At 55.3% G+C, this 22,837-nt stretch overlaps 1 protein-coding gene across 1 annotated transcript; it reads right to left on the reverse strand.

Moving 5' to 3' along the window:
- Positions 1–11: 11 nt before the first annotated feature.
- On the reverse strand, positions 12–22,366 carry STX1B (syntaxin 1B). The gene is made up of 10 exons (XM_032157202.3): positions 22,097–22,366; positions 12,980–13,054; positions 12,343–12,442; positions 12,177–12,251; positions 8,780–8,853; positions 8,231–8,339; positions 7,963–8,036; positions 3,966–4,103; positions 3,749–3,859; positions 12–3,520 (listed from the first exon to the last, which is right to left on the reverse strand). The coding sequence occupies exons 1-10, from the start codon at positions 22,124–22,126 to the stop codon at positions 3,440–3,442; spliced, it is 867 nt and encodes a 288-aa protein (XP_032013093.1). The 5' UTR covers positions 22,127–22,366; the 3' UTR covers positions 12–3,439.
- Positions 22,367–22,837: the final 471 nt, after the last annotated feature.

The following is a 22,837-nucleotide window of genomic DNA, read 5'->3' on the forward strand; positions in this document are numbered from 1 at the left end:
ATAGAGAGATATGGGACTCTGAGGGCTAACAGGAGAGGGCGGCCTGGCTCTGGGCCCCAGCCAGGCCCCAGGAGTCCTGTCCCCTCTGGGAAGGGGAGGGAGAGAGCTCTAGAAACCAACGGAGAAACAGAGAAGGGGGCAGGGGCTCATGTCAGCAAACACGGCTACATCACGTGACACACCAGCGACACAGAAACACACGCCAACGCACACGGCTGCACAGCGGGCAGGGATGGTTAGGGGAAAGGGAGCCGGGGCCACCCATCTTGTCCTCTGCGGGGCGGGCTGGGGGGCAGGGTGAATGCATAGAACATGTCATGTGTACACGCTCAGGGCGTGGCAAGAGCGTGCGTCGACCCACGGGTACATGGGATGGACACGCAGTGTGCTTCGTGAGGGGCAGGAACAGGGAGGAGGGGGAAGAGGAGCACTGAGCCCTGGCCAGGCCCGGGACCACCCGCAGGGCACACGTGGGGCACACCTGGGCTCAATGGTTGTAGGCGCCTGGGCAGGTGGCACACGTTTGTCCGAGAACATGCAAAAGACACCAGCCCCCAGACAACACGCCAGGACGCACACAGACAGCAGCCAACAAGCAGGCACATCATAGGATGTGGGGGACGCATAGAAAGTCAGGGCACAGCAGACCCTTAGAGATCCCCTGGTCCACCTGAGGCCCAGAGATGGGCAGCTGTGGGCCCAATGCCACTCCAGGCAGCGGGAGCGGTGCCCCAGCCATGCTGCAACCCTTCTCCTGTGGCCCCAAGGCCGTGGGACTTCCGGAAACACTTGGGCTGAATAGGGGTCCTGTCCGGGCGGCCAGAAGAGGGGACTGGGGGCTGGGGCCTGCTCTGACGTCTCCCAAGCAGCCCGAGATGGGAGCAGGAGGGCCGCGGCCAGACTTGGGGCAGACTTCCTGTCCTGCAGAGGGGCGTTCTGGGAAGGGACAGGCAGGCCCCCAGCTCAGGACAGCCCACCTGGGGTTACACACGTGGCCACACTGACACACACACAGGACAAGGGAGAGCTCGGCTGTCTGAGCTCGGGTAGAGGTGGAGGGGTACTGTGTTCTGGGAGGTCACATCTGTATGGCCACATGCACACACAATGCACACACACACAATGTACACACACAATGCACACACACAATGCACACACATGTACGCTTCACATGACCTGGGACCCTGGGGTCCGCACACACACACTGAGTCCCTCGCTTGTGCACACATAAGCCCCATGCCAGGGCATGGCACATTTGCATACTTGTGTGTTCACCTTTCATGCTCCTGGGCCATGGAGCGGGGACCTCTAACACTGTCTTTTCTCCCACGCACGACCTACCTGCCACCAAACCCACAAATTGTGCCTGTGCTGGCTACACAACAGGGGAGGCGCTAGCCCCTTCCTCACACTGGAAACCCAGACCTGTGTACCCCTCAGTCACACCCTGGTGTGGGGAGCAGCCTGAGGGTTCAGCAGGAGAGGTGTCGGGGATGGGTCTCAGGACCCAGCCCACCCTGAGTGGCCACTGCCACACTGGCCACTCCAGTACGTCTGAAATAAACAGTTCCCCAAACCCGAGTTCCCTGAGGCAGAGCCCAGAGCATCCGATGGGGCAGTGGGGGACACAGTCCTCTCCCAGGTCTGAGGTGGGTGCGTGAGGAAGGGGTCGTGTCCTGATCTTTGATCTGTGCAGGGAAGTCCTTGGCATCTTGCCTCATCAGTAACATTCCTACAAGTAGCCCTTTCCTTCCAGGAGGCATTCGTGTGATCCCCGCACCCATGCCAGCATGCATGGTTTGTGCCTGGTATGGCCCCTGCCTGGGGCCACCTCAGCCTTGCCACGTGTGAGCACACTAAGAGGTACCAGCTTCCAGGGGCTCGGGGCTATGCTGGGCAGAGACATGGAGGACGATGAGGTTCTAGGTGTGAGCGTGCAGAGCCCTGAGGCCGGGCAGGCAGGAAGCTCTGGCTGCACAATGATGTAGCCATGTGTGTGGCCACACCGGCACTGGGCAGCACCTCTGGGGAGAGGGGCAGGGCAAGGACAACTGGAGAGACAAACAGGATGGGGCCACGTCCTTAGAAGTGTGTGTGCATGCACGCGTGTGTGTGTGTGTGTGTGTGTGTGTGTGTGTAATACGCAGGGCAGAAACACACCATGTAGGTCAGGCAGGTCAGAAACACGTCATGTAGGCCAGGTGTGGTGGCTCAGGCCTGTAATGCCAGCACTTAGGGAGGCCAAGGTGGGCAGATCACCTGAGGTCAGGAGTTCGAGACCAGCCTGGCCAACATGTCAAAACCTTATCTCTACTAAAATCCAAAAATTAGCCGGACGTGGTGGCAGGCGCCTGTAATCCCAGCTACTTGGGAGGCTGAGGCATGAGAATCGCTTGAGTCAGGGAGGCACAGGTTGCAGTGAGCTGAGATCGTGCCACTGCACTCCAGCCTGGGTGACAGAGCAAGACTCCGTCTCAAAAAAAAAAAAAGTAAAAAGCACACCATGTAGAGAGCCCCTAACACACACACATGCACACACACATGCACACACACGCATGCCACACACACGCATGCCACACACACACATGCCACACACACAGCTGCATTCTAGGTAGCAAGAAATACACATTTCTGTGCCCTCCCAAAACAGGTGTCCAGTCCACAGTGTGGAGGGCTCTATCTGAGAAGACCTATCAACACTTCAGGCACATCCTGGGAACACACACACACACACACGCATGCACACCCTCCTGGGACACGTCGCAGCCCCTGGGGTAACAAAGACATGGGGTGTCTGCCATGGCCTGTGTGTACCTGGGCCTCCCTGGATCCTCTGAGAATGTGAGTGTGAGTCCACACACACCACCTGCCTGGTTTGTAGCAGACACAAAGGGCTTGGTTATCAGTGGCTTTGTTGCTGTTGCATTAGGTTCACTCAAACACAAAATTCCACGTACACAAATGGTGTGTCCACAGATCTGTGGTCTCACGCACGCACACACACCGTTCACAGAGGACAGAGAGGGCGTGATGGGCTGCTGTGTTACACTCGGCTGCAGTCTACACAACAGCCCCAGTGAAGGAGGAAGCTCAGACCACGCACACACACCCAAGGTGGGGGGGGGTGCTCTGGTGCATCACACACATCACACGCACACGCACGCTGGGGTGTCCACACGTCTCGAGCATGTGCCGGCGGCATGCATGTTGGTGTGCATGTGTAATCACGCCTGCTGCGATCTACGTGCGGGGGCGGGGGGGTCCATGGCCCGGTGAGGTCCAGGGACACCAGGGTCTGCCGTGGGGGTGGAGGAGGGGTGGGGCTGCCTGGGTCTGTTTTGGGGGTGAGCCTGGAGCAGGGGATGGAGTGAAAGGGGTGGGGGGGTATTGCTCCCAATGTGGTGGGGGAAGGGTCTGGGAGAGAGAAGGGTGGGGGGGCCTACAAGCCCAGCGTCCCCCCAATGGATGACGCCAAGACCACCCCCAGCACCACACAGCAAATGATGATCATGATTTTCTTCTGCAGCAGAAAGAGGAGTGAGACAGGGAGACAGTGAGAGAGACCGACACATGGACAGATGCAGGGACAGACAGGGCAGAGGGTGGCAGGGGGAAGAGGGGAGAGAAAACAGAAACAGGAAGAGGTCAGAGCCAGAGATAAGGCCTCCCGCCCGCTGCCATCACTCACCTCAGCCCGGGCTCAGCCTTGGGCTCCCCCGCCTACCCCCAGGCTGCCTGCCCCGCTCACCCTCCGGGCCTTGCTCTGATATTTCACTGCTTTCTTGGTGTCAGACACAGCTCGCTCCACGTAGTCCACAGAATGTTCCACGTTGTACTCGATGCGGTCAATCATCTCTCCCTGCAGACAGAGGAGACATGCACAGGGAGGGATGGGGGCTGGGCTGGAAGAGGGGACCTCAGGCCCAGGGAGGCTCCCAGGGTGGCATGGGTGGCAGAGCCAGTACCTGGCTCTCTACAAGCATGGCCATGTCCACAAACATATCATGCAGCTCGCGGATGCTGGTCTCCAGCTTGATGATCTCATTGTGCCTCGTCTCAATCTCATTCAGCGCCTGCTTCGTCATCTGTGAGTCCATTTTGATCTAGGGTGACGAGGGAGAGAGCTACGATCACCCTTCCCCGCCACGAGCGCCTCCACCACAGTGGAGTGGCCAGGGTCAAATCCAGTGTCATTTACTAGCTGAAACCTTAGGCACATTATTTACCTGCTCTTGGCCTCAGTTTCCCCACCTAGAAAATGTGGATCATAACACTGCCCACCTCACAGCGTGGTTGTGAAGACTGAGTAAGTTAATATGTGCACATCGGTCAGGCACGATGGCTCACGCCTGTAATCCCAGCACTTTGGGAGGTGGGTGGATCACCTGAGGTCAGGAGTTTGAGACCAGCCTGGCCAACATGGCGAAACCTCATCTCTACTAAAAATATAAAAATTAGCCTGGTGTGGTGGTGGGCACCTGTAATCACAGCTACTTGGGAGGCTGAGGCAGGAGAATTGCTTGAACCCAGGAGGGCAGAGGTTGCAGTGAGCCAAGATCATGCCACTGCACTCCAGCATGGGCAACAAGAGTGAAATTCCATCTCAAAAAAAAAAAAAGAGTCACGGCCGCGCGTGGTAGGTGGCTCACGCCTGTAATCCCAGCACTTTGGGAGGCTGAGGGGGGTGGATCATGAGGTCACCAGACCAAGACTATCCTGGCTAACGTGGTGAAACCCCGTCTCTACTAAAAATACAAAAAATTAGCCAGGCGTGGTGGTGGGCGCCTGTAGTCCCAGCAACTTGGGAGGCTGAGGCAGGAGAATGGCGTGAACCCGGGAGGCAGAGCTTGCAGTGAGCCGAGATGGCACCACTGCACTCCAGCCTGAGCCACAGAGTGAGACTCCATCTCAAAAAAAAAAAAAAAGTCAGTAGGGAGAGGCCTATAACCCCAGCACTTTGGGAGGCCAAGGCAGGAGGATCATTTGAGCCCAGAAGTTTGAGGCCAGCCTGGGCAACATAGTGAGACTTTGTTTCTATCAAAAAAAAAAAAAAAAGGAAATTAGCTGGGCATGGTGGCGCCTGTGGTCCCAGCTACTCAGGAGACTGAGGCAGGAGGATTGCCTGACCCCAGGAGGTCGAGGCTGCAGTGAGCTATGACTGCTTCACTTCACTCCAACATGGGCCACAGAGTGAGACCATGCCAAAAAAAAAAAAAAAAACTGCCAGTGGGGAAGAGACTGCAACCCACAGTCAGATATGCCTCCTCTCCACAAACATCCAGCCTCAGCCAGGTGACTCACTTCCCAAATTACTCACTGTTCTTACCACATTGGGCCACTCCTCTGCTCTACAGCCTGCCATGGCTCCCCACTACCCAAGGCTCCACACCTTCCCTTCAGCAGTCAAGGCCCAGACTCCCTCTCCCCTCATCTCCTGCTCATCCTATGACCATTCTATAAGCCGAAATCATCCAATGGCTGTTTGGACAGTGTTCAGTCTCCCTGTCTTTTTTTTTTTTTTTGGTTTTTGTTCTTTGTTGAGACAAGTTCTTGCTCTGTCGCCTAGGCTGGAGTGCAGTGGTGCTATCATAGCTCACTGCAGCCTTGACCTCCTGTACTCAGGCAATCCTTCCACCTCAGCCTCCCGAGTAGCTACAGGCACAGGCCACCATGCCTGGCTAATTAAAGCAGGTTTCACCACAGAACTGATTTGCCTACATTAAAATAATTTTTTTTTAAATCAAAAAAACTTTTTTTTTGTAGAGATGCGGTCTCACTTTGTTGCCCAGGCTGGTCTATGAACTCCTGGGCTCAAGCCATCCATCCGCTTTGGCCTCCCAAAATGCTGGGATTACAGGTGTGAGCCATCACACCGGGCTGCTCAATGCGTTTTCAACAAAGATCAGTTCTCCAAATAACAATGAGCTGAAAACTTTTAAGACAGTCATAGCACATCCTTTAAACCTGGTCTAGAACCCTTAACCAGAGTCATTTTGCCACTAGAAACAGAAATAGAGACAGGAGTGGGCAGGCCGGGGCAAAAGTCCACTGAGAGAAACAAGAACTAGGTTCGGGGAAAGCCCATCCTTTCTTTCTCTTTTTTTTTTTTTTTTTAAGAGACAGAGTGTCGGTCTGTTGCCCAGGCCGGAGTGCAGTGGCAAGATATTGGCTCACTGCAACCTCTGCCTCCCAGGTTCAAGTGATCCTCCTGCCTCAGCCCCCTACTAGCTGGGATCACAAGCACGTGCCACTATGCCTGGCTAATTTTTTTTAATTTTATTTTATTATTATTATACTTTAAGTTTTAGGGTACATGTGCCCAACGTGCAGGTTTGTTACATATGTATACCTGAGCCATGTTGGTGTGCTGCACCCATTAACTCATCATTTAACATTAGGTATATCTCCTAATGCTATCCCTCCCCCCTCCCTCCACCCCACAACAGTCCCCAGAGTGTGATGTTCCCCTTCCTGTGTCCGTGTGTTCTCATTGTTCAATTCCCACCTATGAGTGAGAACATGCGGTGTTTGGTTTTTTGTCCTTGCGATAGTTTACTGAGAATGATGGTTTCCAGTTTCATCCATGTCCCTACAAAGAACATGAACTCATCATTTTTTATGGCTGCATAGTATTCCATGGTGTATATGTGCCACATTTTCTTAATTCAGTCTATCGTTTTTGGACATTTGGGTTGGTTCCAAGTCTTTGCTATTGTGAATAGTGCCACAATAAACATACGTGTGAATGTGTCTTTATAGCAGCATGATTTATAATCCTTTGGGTATATACCCAGTAATGGGATGGCTGGGTCAAATGGTATTTCTAGTTCTAGATCCCTGAGGAATTGCCACACTGACTTCCACAATGGTTGAACTAGTTTACAGTCCCACCAACAGTGTAAAAGTTTCCTATTTCTCCACATCCTCTCCAGATTTTTGTATTTTTAATAGAGACAGAGTTTCGCCATGTTGGCCAGGCTGGTCTCGAACTCCTGACCTCAGGTGATCTACCTGCCTTGGCCTCCCAAAATGCTGGGATTACAGGCGTGAGCCACTGGGCCCGACCAGCTCATCCTTTCACATGTAAAAGGACAAGGGCAGCACAGGGGGCAAAACCTAAGCAAAACTAAAACTTGTTTAAAAAAAAAAATTCAAAATGTAGGCAAATTAGGCTGGGTTCGGTGGTTCACATCTGTAATCCCAGCACTTTGGGAGGCTGAGACAGGCAGATTGCTTGAGCCCAGGAGTTTGAGACCAGTCTGGGCAACAGAGGAAGACCCCCCATCTCTACAAAAAAAAGGTTTTTTTAGGCCGAGTGGTGGGCGCCTGTAATCCCAGCTACTTGGGAGGCTGGGGCAGGAGAATCGCTTGAACACAGGAGGCAGAGGTTGCAGTGAGCTGAAATCTCGCCACTGTACTCCAGCATGGGTGACAAGAGCAAAACTCCATCTTGAAGAAAAAAAAAAGAAAAAAAAGTTTTTTTTAATTAAAAAAATAATTTCTTTTAATGTAGGCAAATCAGTTCTCTGGTGAAACGACTTGCTTCAGTAGCAGAGTATGTCGTGTATCCTAGGACTCAAGAATTCTGACTCTGAAACTAGACAGGATTCAACTCCTGGCCCTCCCCCTCGCTCTGAGATCTTGCCAAGTGATTTCATCTCTCTGGGCCAGTTTTCCTCATCTGTGAAATGGGGTTTCCTCGAAGGGGATGTGTGAGTATTAAATGAGTTGGTGGGTGAATGTGAAGATGGAAAGTGCTTAGAACAGTGCCTGGCACACGAACGACTCCGTCATCTGATGGGGGTGCCTTCCTGCTCCGCTCCCTTGGAATTCCCCAGTTCCCGGCTCAGGCTTCCCGCTGCTCATTTTTCCAGGGTGGACTTAGGACCTTAGTTCAACCTGAACTTAGGGAGGGGAGGCAAAAATTTTCCAAAAACAGAGCCCGCCCCACCCGCGGCTCACGTCATCTGTGAAGATGGCCAGCTTCCCGCTCTCCAGCATGTCTTCCAGTTCTTCGTTGGTGGTGGTCCTTCCAGCTGCGGGAAGAAAGGACTCCCTGCTTAGGGGCTGGGACAGCCTGGGGGCCTGAGGTGGGGTGATGGGGCGGGGACCCGGGGGCCACCCTCCCACGCCGCCTTAAGCCAGGGGCCCCCTCCAGAGAGGAAATGCCTGGAAGGGGGCTTGGGCAGCCCGGAAGAGTTTGGGGTTCTGGGGTGGGGGGCACACGCACTGATCTCCAGTTGCCGTTGGATCCGGTCCTTGCAGCGGTCCCGGTACTTGGACTGGGTCGCATTATATTCGGTCATTACCTCCACGAACTTCCGGGACAGTGTGGAGTGCTACGGTGGGGGTGGGAGGACAGACGGATCAGGGAGGGAGTCAGGGATCAGGGAGGGAGTCAGGGAGCAGAGACCAAGGCAGGTGGGGAGGCAGTGCATGGGCGGAATAAGGAGGACGCGCTGAATTAGTTTACGGTCCCTTCTTCAGCTCGGGCCGCGATCCCAAACCCTGACAAGTTCGTGGTTCCCTACCCGCCCGCTACCCCCGCCTTAGGCCAACACCAGCTAGAGACACTGCTACAGCGCTGAGATGCGGCTCGACCCCGCCCTCCCCGAGAGCCCCCAGGGCCCCGCCCGCCTCTAGCCTCGCCCCCAGAGCCCTGCCCCAGCCCTCTCTGACCACGCCCCCGCCGGTGCTTGGCCCTGGCCCGCCAGCCTCCAGCCTGGGCTCCCCCCGAGCCGGGTCCTGGCCCGGCCCCCACTGGGCTGCGGCCTCCTACCTGAGTCTTGCGGATGCGCAGGTCCGCGGAAGAACGGTTCAGCCCCTCCTCCTGTTCAATGCTTTGCTCGATCGCTGCGGGAGAGAGGGCGCAGCGATGGGCGGGAGACCCGGGGCGCATGGGGCGGGGGTCCGGGGCGTACGAATGGTCAACACCCCGCGGCAGCGCCAGGCCCGGGGAGAAACGTCATCCCCAGGGCGAGTGCGCGCAGCGGTGCCCCAGGGTGGTGTTAGGAGCCAGCAGATAAACAGACGAACAGACGTTTGAGGGGGTTCCGAAGGCCGGCAGGAAGGGATACTGAGGGTCAGAGGGTCACCAGACAGAAGGGGGCTATTTGTTCTAGTGACAGAACTGGGTCTTGGAAAGTCCCATCAGTGGTAACTCCTGTCCAACTCCATGAGGGGTGCCGGCCCAGCCCGCCTGAAGGGGCCATGTATGTGGGGTGCTCTCTACTTCCTACAGCCTCTGGACAGGGGGCAAGGACGAAGCCTGCGTTTTTTCTGATGGAAGGCAGTCACCTCCAGGTGGATCAGGTTCTAGTGGCCCCTCTTTCCCTGGGGAATTCAAGGGCAAACGCATGGATATTCCAAGGGAGAAAGCAGCCCTCTCCCTGCCCTGCAAGGTGATCCCCGATCCGGGAATTCCCACTTCTGAAGGATGTTCTGGAAAAGTGCACAGATTAACTGAGATTCCTGCTTCTGGATCAGGCACTCCTGACACTATCATTCCGATTTTCTAAAAAAAAGATCGTGGTAAAATCTACCTCGGTGAGATCAGAAAGTGCAGCAGGGATGAATCACCGGCCCTCTCAGACCTCACCGGCCTCCAGGTCGTTCCTAAGAGCCTCACTCTTCCGTTCTGTTGGCAGTGGGGGAGGTACGGGGGCCGGATGGCACCCCAAGGCTCCCCCGATTGAGTGACAGCTCTGGCTCAGCAACACACGGCCCAGGGATATTGGAATCGGCTGGCCCAGATTGGGGCCCGACTGTCAGCCTTGGGGCTGGGGCCAAGTCCGGAGGGAGGGGTCTCTTACAGGATCTCATTGACTTTTTACAACATTCCTGGGAGTTCAGTGATATCAGCTCATGTTTTAGACTAGAAACTCAGTTTCCAATGGGCAAAACCACTCACTCAAGGTCACACCCAAAGCCTGAGCTCATGCCACCAGCTGGAAGAGGACGAAGAGAATCCTCTCTCCTTTCCTGGAGGTCTGAAAGATCAGCTTCTCTAAACCACGGCCACTTTTCCAGCTTCTTTCTTGGTCTATTCCTGAACCCCTCACCCACAGAGCCCTCCCCAGGGTCTTACAGAGAGTGTTCAAGGTCAAGGCTTGATGGACCTAGAGAAACCATTGAGCCCAGGGGATTTTAAACTGCCGGCAAGAACCTTGTTTCTGAGAAGGAATTTCAGGGGCTGTTGCAGAGAATGAAGAGCGGTCAGGCAGGTAGGTGCTCCCAGCTCCAGTTCAGCTAGAACAACCTGACTTTTATGTTTTATATATTGGGATTCTTTGTATGACTCTGGAAAAAAATATATTTTGATGCCCTCCACCCCCCACCCCCAAAACAAGCTGATTTTAAAATTGCTTTCATTTGTCTTACTGTACTGATAAGGAAGCTGAGAGTAGGGGACTTGTCTAGGGTGAGCTGATGGTGGAGGTTGGACTCTGTCTGCCTGGATTTGCACTTAACGTGCTCCCAGATTCAGACAGTTTCCATCCAGCAGACTCTCCTGAGTACAAAGGGCTTGTTTTTACAAATCCACATCAGAGGCTCACATATGGCCTCCCCTCGAGTCCAGAGGGCATGGAGTTACTACCCTTCTCTCTCTGGGCCAAGGTCAGTGTTCTCTGGGCCAGGTAGCTGGTGTAGCTCCTGTTCCCCAAAGCCTAGCAATGGGCCTCGGACATTGGAGGTACTCAGCATACATTTTCTGATACTGACTTACCAGGAGCATGCAAAACAGCAAGCCGGTAACACTGCTGTTTCCCTGGTATGAGCAGACAAGGAGGTTCCCAACCCACGGTGCTTTGGGGGAAGGTGGTTATTACCAGCACCCAAGTCCTTAAATTAGAGTGAATAAATGAACATTTGGCAAGTCCCTCTTGAAAGCTCGCCAGCCCCTGATGTCAGCCACACAAGTCCAATCTGTCCTGAGCCAAGGATACCGATTCAGAGGCATTTGCTGGACCCACCCACTGGGTGCTCTGTGCCATGCCGGGGGCCTGCTCAGGAGAGATGAGGACTTAATGAAATCGAAGCCACTCGGAAGATCACCTTTTTCTGGTGAACCTTCATGCTGGTGGAACCAGCAGGGCTCAGATGCAATTTAGACAAACACTCTCCTCTCATTTCCTATCATATCTCTTTCTCCAAAGAATTGGAGCAAGGGGGAAAGCTGGGGTTTTGTGCTTTCTCACTGTTTAATAATCTGGCTCCTGGAACTTTGTAGAAATTCGTTAGAGAAAGGCCTGTTTTGCTCAATGCATGGCAAAGTTCTTTTTTTTTTGAGAAGGAGTCTTGCTCTATCACCCAGGCTGGAGTGCAGTGGCGCGATCTCGGCTCACTGTAACCTCTGCCTCCCGGGTTCAAGTGATTCCCCTGCCTCAGCCTCCCAAGTGGCTGGGATTACAGGCGCCCACCACCACGCCCGGATAATTTTTGTATTTTTAGTACAGATGGGGTTTCACCATTTTGGCCAGGATTTGGTTAGGATTTTGAACTCCTAACCTCAGGTGATCCACCCACCTTGGCCTCCCAAAGTGCTGGGATTATAGGCGTGAGCCACTACGCCCAGCCCCCCTTTTTTTTTTTTTTGAGACAGGGTCTCTATCTGTAACCCAGGCTGGAGTGCAGCGGCATGATCTCGGCTCACTGCAGCCTCGACCCCCTGGGCTCAAGCGATTCTTGTGCCTCAGCCTCCCGAGTAGTTGGAACAGAGGCACGTACTATCATGCCCAGCTAATTTTTTTTTTTTTTTGAAACAGAGTCTCTCTCTGTCACCCAGACTGTAGTGCAGTGGCGTGATCTCAGCTCACTGTAACCTCCACCTCCCGGGTTCAAGCAATTCTCTGCCTCAGCCTCCTGAGTAGCTGGGATTACAGGCGCCCGCCACCACACCCAGCTAATTTTTGTGCTTTTAGTAGAGATGGGGCTTCACCATCTTGGCCAGGCTGGTCTTGAACTCCGGACCTCGTGATTCACCCGCCTCGGCCTCCCAAACTGGCCCAGCTAATTTTTGTATTTTTCACAGAGACAGAGTTTTGCCTTGTTGCCCAGGCTGGTGTTGAACTCCTGGGGATCGAGCAATTGGCCCCACCTTGGCCTCCCAAAGGCCTGAGCCACCACTCTCCACCCACAGTTATTTTCCTCCCTGGTTGAGGGGTTGTACTCCTCACCTTTCAATTTGGACCGAACCTTGTTGGCCGTCTTCTTGATGTCTGCAGTGAGGTCCTCCAGCTCCTGTTTGGTCTCTGAGGGGAGGGTGAGGGCAAGTGAGATGTCTGGGTGGGAACCCCAGACCCCTTCTCCTCCCACCCCACAGTCACCTGCAGCCACACTCACTCTCATCTGGGTTGGGGGCGGCCAGGATGGCGCTATGCTGTTTTTTCACCTGCTCCACATCCTCCGACAGTTTCTCAATGCAGCCCCGGATCTCTTCCACCTGGAGCAGAAAATCGGCTATACCCAGCCAAGCTGTCAGGCCAAACAACGGGTTCCAGGGGAACCAGCCAGGGTTCAGGGGGATGGACCAGCCCCAGAACGGCTGATAAAAGGCCAGGGAGGGTGCAGGAGCAGGGAAGTGGGAGACAGGGAAAAGGAAGCTGTTGGTGGCTAGGGGCTGGGCACTGGGGCTGGGGCTGGGTGCCAGGGCTGGGGCTGGGTGGTGGGACTAGGGGCTGGGGCTGGGGCTGGGTGCTGGAGCTGGGGCTGGGGCTGGGCAGTGGGACTAGGGGCTGGGGCTGGGGCTGGGGCGGGGGCTGGGGCTGGGCGGTGGGACTAGGGGCTGGGGCTGGGGTTGGGTGCTGGGGCTGGGGCTGGGGCTGGGCGGTGGGACTAGGGGCTGGGGCTGGGGCTGGGTGCTGGGGCTGGGGCTGGGGCTGGGGCTGGGTGCTGGGGCTGGGCAGTGGGACTAGGGGCTGGGGCTGGGGCTAGGTGCTGGAGCTGGGCACTGGGGCTGGAGGCCTTGGAGGCCCATTACCTGTTCAAAGAACTCATCCATGAAGTGGTCCCGATCCACGTGGACCACCTCCTCTTCATCATCACTGTCTTTCGCCTGGGGGCAAGGAAGGCTGAGTCCGTGAGTAGGCCCTACCTGGGTCCCCAAGGCTGGCTCTCTGGCTCTCCCACCCTCTCCCTGCCATGCACACACAGGTGCTCCCAGCTCTAGGCTCAGAGAAGGGGTCCTGGGAGGGGTCCCATGCAGGGGAGATGGCAAAGACACTAAAAGTGTTTGTCAGCCCAAAGGATTCCTTACAAGGAATTGGCAAAAGACCCCCTCTCAGGGCGGATGTGGCCTTGGGGGCGCAGAGTCAGCCTTGACCAGCCAATAGGGATGATTTCAATATTTCAACAACCGGCTCAACGTCAGGCTTGCAGTAACCGACCCTGGGCTCCGTGAAGGGTCCTGGACTGGAGAACCGGGAGCCTGGATCTCCCTACTGTCCCTGCTCTCCTGCCCGGATCTCACTTCACTCCTTCTCTTCCTCTCCTGCCCCACCCGACCAGACATGTACCCTGTGCAAGGTCACTTCACTGCCAGCGGCAGGCGCCAAGTTGAGCAAGCAGTGAGGGCTGGATAAGAGACATGGGCAGCACCCCGACCTCCCTCGCGCCCCGTGCCCCTCTCTTCCCGCCCACTCTCCCTCCCCTCCCAGCCAGCTCTCCCTCGCAGTGGATTCACTTGCTTTCATCCAGCCCCTTCCAACTTCACACCCACCTACTCTTGCTGGCTTGGATTTCCCAGTTGCAACCTGCAGCTGCTCAACCCTCCACCCGCAGGGCTCAGAGACACAAAGGGATTTACCCACCCACAGCACCACTGCCACCGACAGACAGACTCGCGACACAGACAGAAGTGCTGACACCCAAGGCACACAGGAATAGGCCACCCCCCTCCCCCGGACACCCACACAGAGATGCACTGATGCTGGTGTTCACCCGCACTCAGACTCACAGCTGAGCCGCACTGACATGTGTGGACACACTGGCGTTCAGCTGCACCCCTGAGGACATTTGGGAGGGCTCACTGGGCTTGTTCTTCCAGCTTCTCGGAGCCTCACGTCTGCACACACGCTCAGAGCTGGACAGGAGAGGCTGTAGGGGAGGCGCCCCGTGCTACACACACCTGAGTCCTTCTCTGCTTGGGACAGAGTTCTAACGGCAAAATCTGAGCCCATCAAGCTTAATGACATCTGGACCGCTGATCAGCCCCAGTGGAAATGTATACAGAGTTCATCCTGATTTCCAAAAAGAACCCAGCCAGAGCTCAGACAGAATCCAACCCCTAGAGCCTGGGTGAAATCAAGACAGGATCCAAACAGCATCCACCTGGGGGTGTAGTCAGTTGGAATCCAAAAAGAAGAGCTTGCCATCGTCCCAGCGGCACGCAGACAGGGCCTAACAGAAACCAGACAGGCTCAGACTGAACTAGCCAAGGCTCACACAGATCCCAGACAGCTCAGATTGAACCTAGACAGGGCCAGATGGGACCTAGGTGCAGTCCACACAGCCAAAACTCAGGATCAGCAGTGCTCCACAGCCCCAGGAAAAGCCTGCACAGCCCGGGGGGCCTCCAGCTCCACGCTCCTGAACCCACTCCAGCCTCCCTGCTAAGCCCAGCCCAAATGGAACTCCAGGGAGTCTTCACACAGACGCTGGGCACACACTGTGTCGGAAAATGTGTTCAGCACTTGTGTTGAATTTCCAGACAATCCCAACCATCCACCTGGAAAGGGGGTTTCCTCCGTCTTGGCTCACAGCTGCCCCCAGAAAGTGGGGCGGCACAGGTGGCATAAGTTGGGGACGCTGAGAGACTCTGGGATGCTGGGCTCACCTCTGAGGACCCATCGGCCTACCATGATGCTCTTCACTTTCTCTGTCCTCAAAACCCAGCTGTGCTACAAGGCCTCCTTCCCCTAGAGCCAAAAGCCTTCCTCTGCTGTTTCTCTCCCTTCAACCACTCACTCAGCCGCCAGCCTTACGCAGGTCATGCGGCCTCTCCGTGGCCCGGGTGCCTGAAGACTTTCCCGTTCTGTGTCTCTCCCTTCCCCATGCTAACGTTAGGAAGTCTTTCCTAAAATCTAATTTCAATCTCTCCTGTTGTTCTCGGAGCCACCTCCCTTAGGTTCATCTCTGGAGCACCCTGGGCTACCTATTTGTTTGCCCTCAAGAGAGGAAGAAAGATAGAAGGCCTAAGTGTGGTTTATTTGGTATAATAAATACAAAGAGAGCTGGGAGCTAATAATCCTCTACAATTTACAAACACCTTTACATCCATAATCCGTTTTGATCCTTAGCACCACCAGCGCTGCGAGAAAAGCTGCATAAACATCATCGTCCTCATTTCACAGATGAAGGAACAGGAAGCCAGAGGGGGAAAAGGAGAGTGACTTGCCCAAGGGCACCCAGCCCCACAAAGACCCCTGTTAGGCTCCAGACTGGGCTACCTCCCCTGCTGACTTTCCGCTCCCAGTTACTTTCTCTCTCAGTGAGCGCCTGCTAAGTCCCAATCTGGGGAAGGCTCTGTGTCCGGACAACCTAGCAAAATAAGAGCACTTGATGGTATTTTTTGCATAAGTCTTACATTCTAGTTATCCCATTTATTTATTTATTTATTTATTTATTTTATTTTTTTTTTTGAGGCGGAGTCTTGCTCTGTCGCCCAGGCTGGAGTGCAGTGGTGCAATCTCGGCTCACTGCAAGCTCTGCCTCCCGGGTTCACGCCATTCTCCTGCCTCAGCCTCTCCGAGTAGCTGGGACTACAGGCGCCCACCACCACGCCCGGCTAATTTTTTTGTATTTTTAGTAGAGACGGAGTTTCACCGTGGTCTCGATCTCCTGACCTCGTGATCCGCCCGCCTCGGCCTCCCAGAGTGCTGGGATTACAAGCGTGAGCCACCGCGCCCGGCCTAGTTATCCCATTTAATCTTCATTAGGACTCTGTAAGGACCATTGGCCAAGATAATTATAATTATGCAAATATTTAGATGGCGTTATACAATGTGCTGGGCACTGTTCTATGTGCTCCACACATATCTATCCATTTCACTGTTAAACAGTCCCCTCGGAGGTATTATAGCCCCCTTTTATAGATGGGGAAACTGAGGCATAGAGCTAAATAACTCAGGCCAGTTGTAGTGGCTCACGCCTGTAATCCCAGCACTTTGGGAGGCTCTGGTGGGAGGATCACCTGAACCCAGGAGTTCAAGACCAGCCTAGGCAACATAGCAAGACCATGTCTCTACAAAAAATACAAAAATTAGCTGAGCATGGTGGTGCGCACCTGTAGTCCCAGCTACTTGGGAGGCTGAGGTAGGAGGATCCCTGGAGCTCAGGAGGTTAAGAGACTGCAGTAAGCTGTGATTGTGCCACTGCACTCCAGCCTGGGTGAAAAAAAAAAAAAAAAAAAAACTTGCCCCAGGTCAGCTGTTAGAAGACCATTTGGCTCTACCCCTGAGCCTAGTCTCTGCATTTGTTGAATGGTAACAATGCCTACCCCCGGCCGATCCCATGTTACAGACAAGGAAACAGGTTCAGAGAGGTTGCCTGACCTGCCTAAAGCTTCACAGCAAATGAGGCCAGAGGTAGGACCTGAACCCAGGACTGTCTGGCACTAAATGTCAGGCTCTCTCCCTGCTGACAGATGGCAGTCCCTCCTGGTCCTAAAAAGCCCACTCTGCCATGTCCTCAGGACTGCTGAACTGCAGCCAGGACGGAAAATCAGTAGGAGGGGCCCAGGGCTGCAGGAAGAGCTTGGACAGGAGGCCAGGCCTCCCAGCCTCCGTCTGTCTTGCTGTGTGACCCCAGGCAAACTTCAGCTCCTCCCTGGGCCCCAGTTCCCTTGTCACTGAAATGAGCAGGCTGGTGCAAGTGCCCACCCTGCTCTGAGGGGCCCTCCGTGCTCTGAGTGATGCATATTTAGTAATGAGCACAGCATCCATTTCTGGAAGAAGTTAGGCCAGCCAAAAAGAAAGCAGGCTGTGGGCAAACCAGACTACCTAGGAAAAGATGATCAAATGTGCCCCAGTCTGCTTTATGGTGGCTTCAGGTTACAGGTGAACGATTCAAGCCTCAGTTTCCTCATGTGCAAATCGAGGAGGATAAAAATTCACATACATGTAACATATATGTGCTGATTACCACGAGTTGGGTCCTATTACAAGTGCTTTGCATTTCTTTTTTTTCTTTTTCCTTCTTTTTTTTTTTTTGAGAGATGGGATCTCACTATATTGCCCAGGCTGGTCTCGAACTCCTGGGCTCAAGAGATCCTCACTCCTTGGCCTCCCAAAGCACTGGGATGACAAGTGTGAGCCACCGCACCCAGCCTGCATTTCTTGTTTAATTATCACGACCACTCCATGAGGTCATATTCTTATTCTCATTGGACAGATGAGGAGGTGGAGGCGCAGAGAGATTGGGTAACTTGCCCAGGATCACACAGCTGATGGGATGACTCAAACTGAGGCACGCTGCTCTGCAGCACACAGCTCCTTAAGCACTTGAGGGGGATTGAATGAGAGAATGCAGTGCTCCTGAGCCCCTTCCAGAAGCACCTGGGGACTGCCCACATCAGATCCAAGCCTCCAGCTGCAGCCTGACCTCCTCATGGGCCCCCTAAGTCCAAGTCTTCCATAGCGGAGCCACCACGGGCCTTGTGTGTATGTCGATGTGGAGCGATGGCAAGGACAGATACAGAAACGGAAGGAGGAGAGTGACAGTGAGAGCCAGCAAGTCAGTGACCAGAGAGACAGATGGTGAGACGGTGACAAAAACACAGAGGCGGCAAGAGACTGGAATTGGGTGACAGAAAAGTCAGAGAGAGAGAGTGTGCGTGTGTGTATGTGTGTGTGTGTAAACACATGAGTGCCCCAGCACTGACACACACAGGCTCCCCATGCTCCTCAGGGGTGCAAGCATCATCGTTTGATCGGAGGCAGCAGCCTCCCCCTGTGCCCCTTCCCCCACCCTCTGCTTCAGTCCATCTGTCTCCCTGGCTGGGCCTCTCCTTGCTCCCTCCCCCTAAGCAGCCTGGCCCTCTCACCCTGACCTCTCTCCTCCATCTTTCCTGCCTTACCCCCTGCCCCTTTCTCATCCTCCCTCTGCCTCATAGAGTCATTCATTCATCTAACAGATGTGTCTGATTTATGCCAGGTGCTCTTCTGGGTGCTGCTGGCGATGTGGTGGTGAAGAAGACAGGCGAGAAGAGCCTGCCTCCGGGGAGCTGGCATTCCAGTGGGGGAGGCAGACAATGGGAGGTGAACAAGACCATTTCAGATTGTGCTGAATAGCAGGAGGGAGATAAGCAGAAAGATGGGATCAAGAGACTCGGGGATTGGGGGGAATTGGGGAAGGATTTCTACAGGACGGTCAGCAGGGCTTTTCTGGGGAGGTGACATCTGAGCTAGGTCCTGAAGGAGCCAACTGTGCCACAATGCTGGGGAAACAGAATTCAGGGCAGAGGGAACAGCATGCTGAGCAGAGGGAACAGCATGCGTGAAGGTCCTTGGACAGGGGTAAACTTGTGTGTTTGGATAGCAGAAAGAAGCCCAGTGCCAGCCGAGCACGGTGGCTCATGCCTGGAATACCAGCACTTTGAGAGGGCGAGGTGGGAGGATCATTTGAGGCCAGGAGTTCAAGACCAGTCTGGTCAACATAGACCCCATCTCTACAAAAGTAAAAAGAATTAGCCAGGCATGGTGGTGCGCGTCTGTAATCCCAGCTACTTGAGAGGCTGAGGCAGGAGGATCCCTGCAGACCAGGAGGTCAAGGCTGCAGTGAGCTATGATTGCACCGCTGCACTCCAGCCTGGGTGACAGAAGAAGACCATGTCTCTAAAAACATTTTTAAAAATATAAATAAAGGCAGCCCAGAGCAGCCGGAGGATATGGATCCATCACCCAGGGTTCGCTGGTCTCTGCCCCCTGTGATTTCAGGGCTGCGTTTCTAAAGCACCTGCTGTGCCTGCCTCATACCTGAGGGCCTTCGGGGCTCGGGGCGGTCCCTCAGCAGCCTTCATCCTGTCCAGCCTCAGATTCAGGCTCCTGCACTGCAGGCCCCACCTTCCTCCCAAGTTGTCTCCGCACTTCTCCCACCTGACTCCACAGCTGCCTCTCAGACCTCAGCCCTCCCTGTGCCCCTCCTGTCTTCTCCCATAACCCACCTTCCTCTCCACCTCACTCGCTCTGCTCTTTCCTCTTGAGCCCCACTCTGGCTTCACTCCTTAGACCCTGGGACACCTATTTAGCTGATTAACTCCTCATCACAGCCTCCACAACCAGCCTAGCACCAACCAAGGTTGCCTGGTAAACTGGACACAGAAAACCCTGGTTCAAGCCCACCTCGACCATTAAGAGCTATCTGACCTTGGACAAGTCAGGTTTTTTTACCCCCTCTGGCCCTCAATGTACTCCAAAATAAAATAGGGGCCATGTCCTGCCCATCGCAGGGGGCTTGTGTGGTGTTGAAGAGAAATAAACAAGCCATCTGCTGGGTAACAGACACACAGCACTGTTGGGCGCCAGGCCCCCTCCTAGGCACTTGATGCATATTAACTACTTCCAATCCTCAGGATAACCCTGTGAAACAGGTACTCTTACTTCTCCCAACTCATACACGAAGAAATTGAGGACCAGAGAGGATAAGCAACTTGCCCAAGGTCTCACAGGAAGTAGCAAAATTAGAATTTGAACCCAGACAGTCTGGCTCCTGGAACCACTGTGTGACAAACGGACTTGAGAACCCCTTGGGAATGCCAAGGTACTGTTGGAAAGACAATCAGTCCCCTGGGCTAATGTCCCCTCCCACCACCGCCCCTGCCTCATCCTTCCCAGTGTCTCAGAGACCCTGTTTCCAGGTCCCCCACACCCGGCCGGGTGTCTCCTGCATCCCAGCCTCCTTGCTTTCAACTGTAGCAGGGAGACCCTTACACTACCCGAATCTATCAGCTTTTCCCACCCCGCCCGCCCCCTCTTGAATCTCCAGTTTCCCTGAGCTGTGACTAATACCAAAGTCACCACATCCACTCAGCCCCTTCACCCTTCCACACCACCTCCGGCAGCCACAGCCAACAGGATTCCTTACCTCTGAGCAGGGGCCCCTGACTCATTCATGAGGCCTCCCCCTCCCCTGCCTCCCCCTTATCCCGCTTAGCCTTTTCCCTCCCTATTTCTTGAATTATACCCCAATTCCACACCACCTGATCCCAACCCACTTCCATTTCCCTGGGTTTTGGAGTCATGGAATAGTCCTGGTAGCAGGGGAGGTGGGTTCAAATCCGGATCCCTCACCTGCTAGCTGTGTGACCCTTGGCAAGTTATTCAACCACTCCGGGCCTCAGTTTCCCCAACTCTAAAATGAAAGAGCCTCTCCGTCCTCTTGCCAGGAGGTCAGTGGGGCTCTAATGAGATCACGGATGAAAGCCTGCTCTGCAAACTGCACCGTGAGGAGGGGAATTGACAGCACCGATGCTGAAGCCAGCCTGCCTGGGTTTGAATCCTGCCTTTACCAGCTGTGTGACTTTGGTCTAATTACTTAACCTCTCTGAGCTCAGTGTCCTTATCTATAAAATGAGATAACATATATCTGTATATCTAAAAAGATATTTATATATCTATGAAATGAGATAACCAGTCTCATAGGATTGCTGTGAGGATCAAAATGAGTGAATATGCATAAAACACTTCAAACAATGTTTATTATTACTGTCATTTTCCTCATGCCTGAGTGTATATTCAGTAAAAATGTAATAAAGAAACCTTCAAAATTGCCTCCCTCAGCCACCAGCTCCTCCTTGCTTCCCATTTGGCAACCTGTCTGTCCCCAGAGACAGCAGTCACTTGCCTCCAAACACATTCTCCTCGTCTGTCTGTAACCTGGGTCCCCAACCCCAAATCCAGGAGACAGCTCTTCACCCCCAATGCTGAAACTTCTGTTTCAAAGGCCAGAAAAGCAGAGACCTGTGTCAACCTGGCAGACAGGAAACCCAGATTGCAGTCTGCCCCCTACCCACTTGCTTGGTGACCTTGGGCAAGTCCCTTCCCACGCCTGAATCTCAGTTTCCTCATCTGTCAAGTGGGGTAATAACCCCTGGGGTAACAACCCACCAGTTCCCTGTAAAGGCTCAGTGCATTGGGCAGCTCAGCCAGGGCCGGTACTCTTATTCACATAACACCACCAGCCCAGCATAGTGCGGACTGTCAGCGCTGCCTCCTCGGGGCCCCAGGTCATTTCTCCAAATGCCCCAGCGTCCTCCCTGCCCCTGAAACCATTCTTATCGAGCCCCATTCCCCAGTTCCTCCAGGTAGCAGCCTCCACTGCAGTCCTTCCCCGTCCCCCCAAAACCAGGGGACTGCCTGGCCAGACTCCTGGAGCCAGGCCTCTTCAGACCTGCAGACCTGGGGCCTGTATCAGCCCTTGACTGCCTGGGGTGCCCCAGTTCCCCCCAGCAGAGCGCGGCCCGTGTTCCATGGCCCTCTCCTCTGCATCCCCGTCTCCCACCTCTGGGTCACGCCGTCTCAGGCCCTGGCCCTCTGGCTCTCTCCGGAGGCCACCTCTTCCCTCCCTGTCTCGGAGAGATGCCTCCTCCCTACGGGGAGTGACACGCGCGTGTGCACACACACACACACACTTCATTCACTGCCAGGTGCTGGCATCTCAGTCCCAACCTGTGTCCTTCCCTGTAGCATCCCCTGAATCTAGGTCCTGCTAGACTCTCAGCCTGGCCCAGTCACCGCCCCCATGCTTCTCTTTGGCAAACCTGCCCAGGGGATGACAGTCCCCTCCGGTCTCTCCTGACATCCACTCTCTCCCATCCCCAGACCAGACCCCGGGGCCCTCCTGGGAATGCGGGGTGTTCGAGGCCCCTGAGACCTCTCCTGCCCCCTTGTGTCTTAATGGCCTCCAACCCCTTCCAGCCACTGTCCCCAAAATGCAGGTTCACTGGAGAGACATCAGGCGCCTGAAGATACTGGGGTGCCCTGGCTACCAACCTCCGATCTCATCCTTCGTCCCCACGTCCCAGCGCCTCCCCCACTCCATCCCCACACGCTCCCCCAATATTGGGGTCCCGCCCCCCCATTCTCCCCACCCCCAAGCTCACACTCCGCAGCTCCTGAGTCCGATCCTTCATCCTGCGACGGCTCCTCCTCCTCCTCCTCGTCCTCCTGCCTCTGCTGCTGCTCCGGGTCTCCCGCCTCTGTGCCGGAGGCCGGGGTCTGGGGGCGCCGGGGTGGGGGGGGGGGCGCCGCGGCCGCTGCGGGGGGCCTGCGGGCGGGGGCGGGGCCGGGGGCGGCTGGCCGAGGGCCGGGCAGGGGCAGGGGCCTGGACCGGGCTCGGCTCTGCCGGGCTGCGGTGGCGATGCGGCTGCGGCACAGGGTAGGATGGAGGGATGCGGGAGCCGAGCGCGGGGGAGGGGGGCGGAGGGAGGTGAGGAGGAAGCGAGGGCGGGGGGAGCGGGAGCGCGCAGGGAGCAGGGGGCATGCGCAGCGCCCCGGCCGGGGGCGCCTGGGGGTTGTAGTCACGGGCTTGGGGGACACCCGAGGAGGGGGCGGGAGAGGCTGGTGGGGGTGGGCAGAGCCTGAGGAGCAGGGAGAGATGCGGAGAGCCAAGCGGAGATGCTAGGGTGGCCCGGGGGGTGGGGTGGCCCGGCGGAAAGAGGGGGTGAGGGAATGAATTCAGGGAATAACCTGGGAGCCGGGATGTGGATCCCTTTCCAGGAGACACAGGTCGCGGCTGTGTTTTGTGTCTGGTGTCTGCGTGAGGCTGCGCGCGACCACCTCTGGGTGTGAGCCCGTGTGTGTTCCTGCAGGAGGCTCTTTGGACACTAGAAATAGAAAGACTG

Source organism: Hylobates moloch, unplaced genomic scaffold, assembly GCF_009828535.3.
Source record: "Hylobates moloch isolate HMO894 unplaced genomic scaffold, HMol_V3 SCAFFOLD_6, whole genome shotgun sequence".
In the NCBI taxonomy this organism is placed as follows: Eukaryota; Metazoa; Chordata; class Mammalia; order Primates; family Hylobatidae; genus Hylobates; species Hylobates moloch.

Excerpts from the sequence above, each read along its gene's own strand:
- STX1B (XM_032157202.3), bottom strand. The coding sequence starts at position 22,126 with ATGAAGGATCGGACTCAGGAGCTGCGGAGT. Across the intron at positions 8,854-12,176 it reads GGTTCGGTCCAAATTGAAAG|CGATCGAGCAAAGCATTGAA; the intron begins GTGAGGAGTACA and ends TCTCTCCCGCAG. Across the intron at positions 3,521-3,748 it reads ATCAGAGCAAGGCCCGGAGG|AAGAAAATCATGATCATCAT; the intron begins GTGAGCGGGGCA and ends TTTCTGCTGCAG.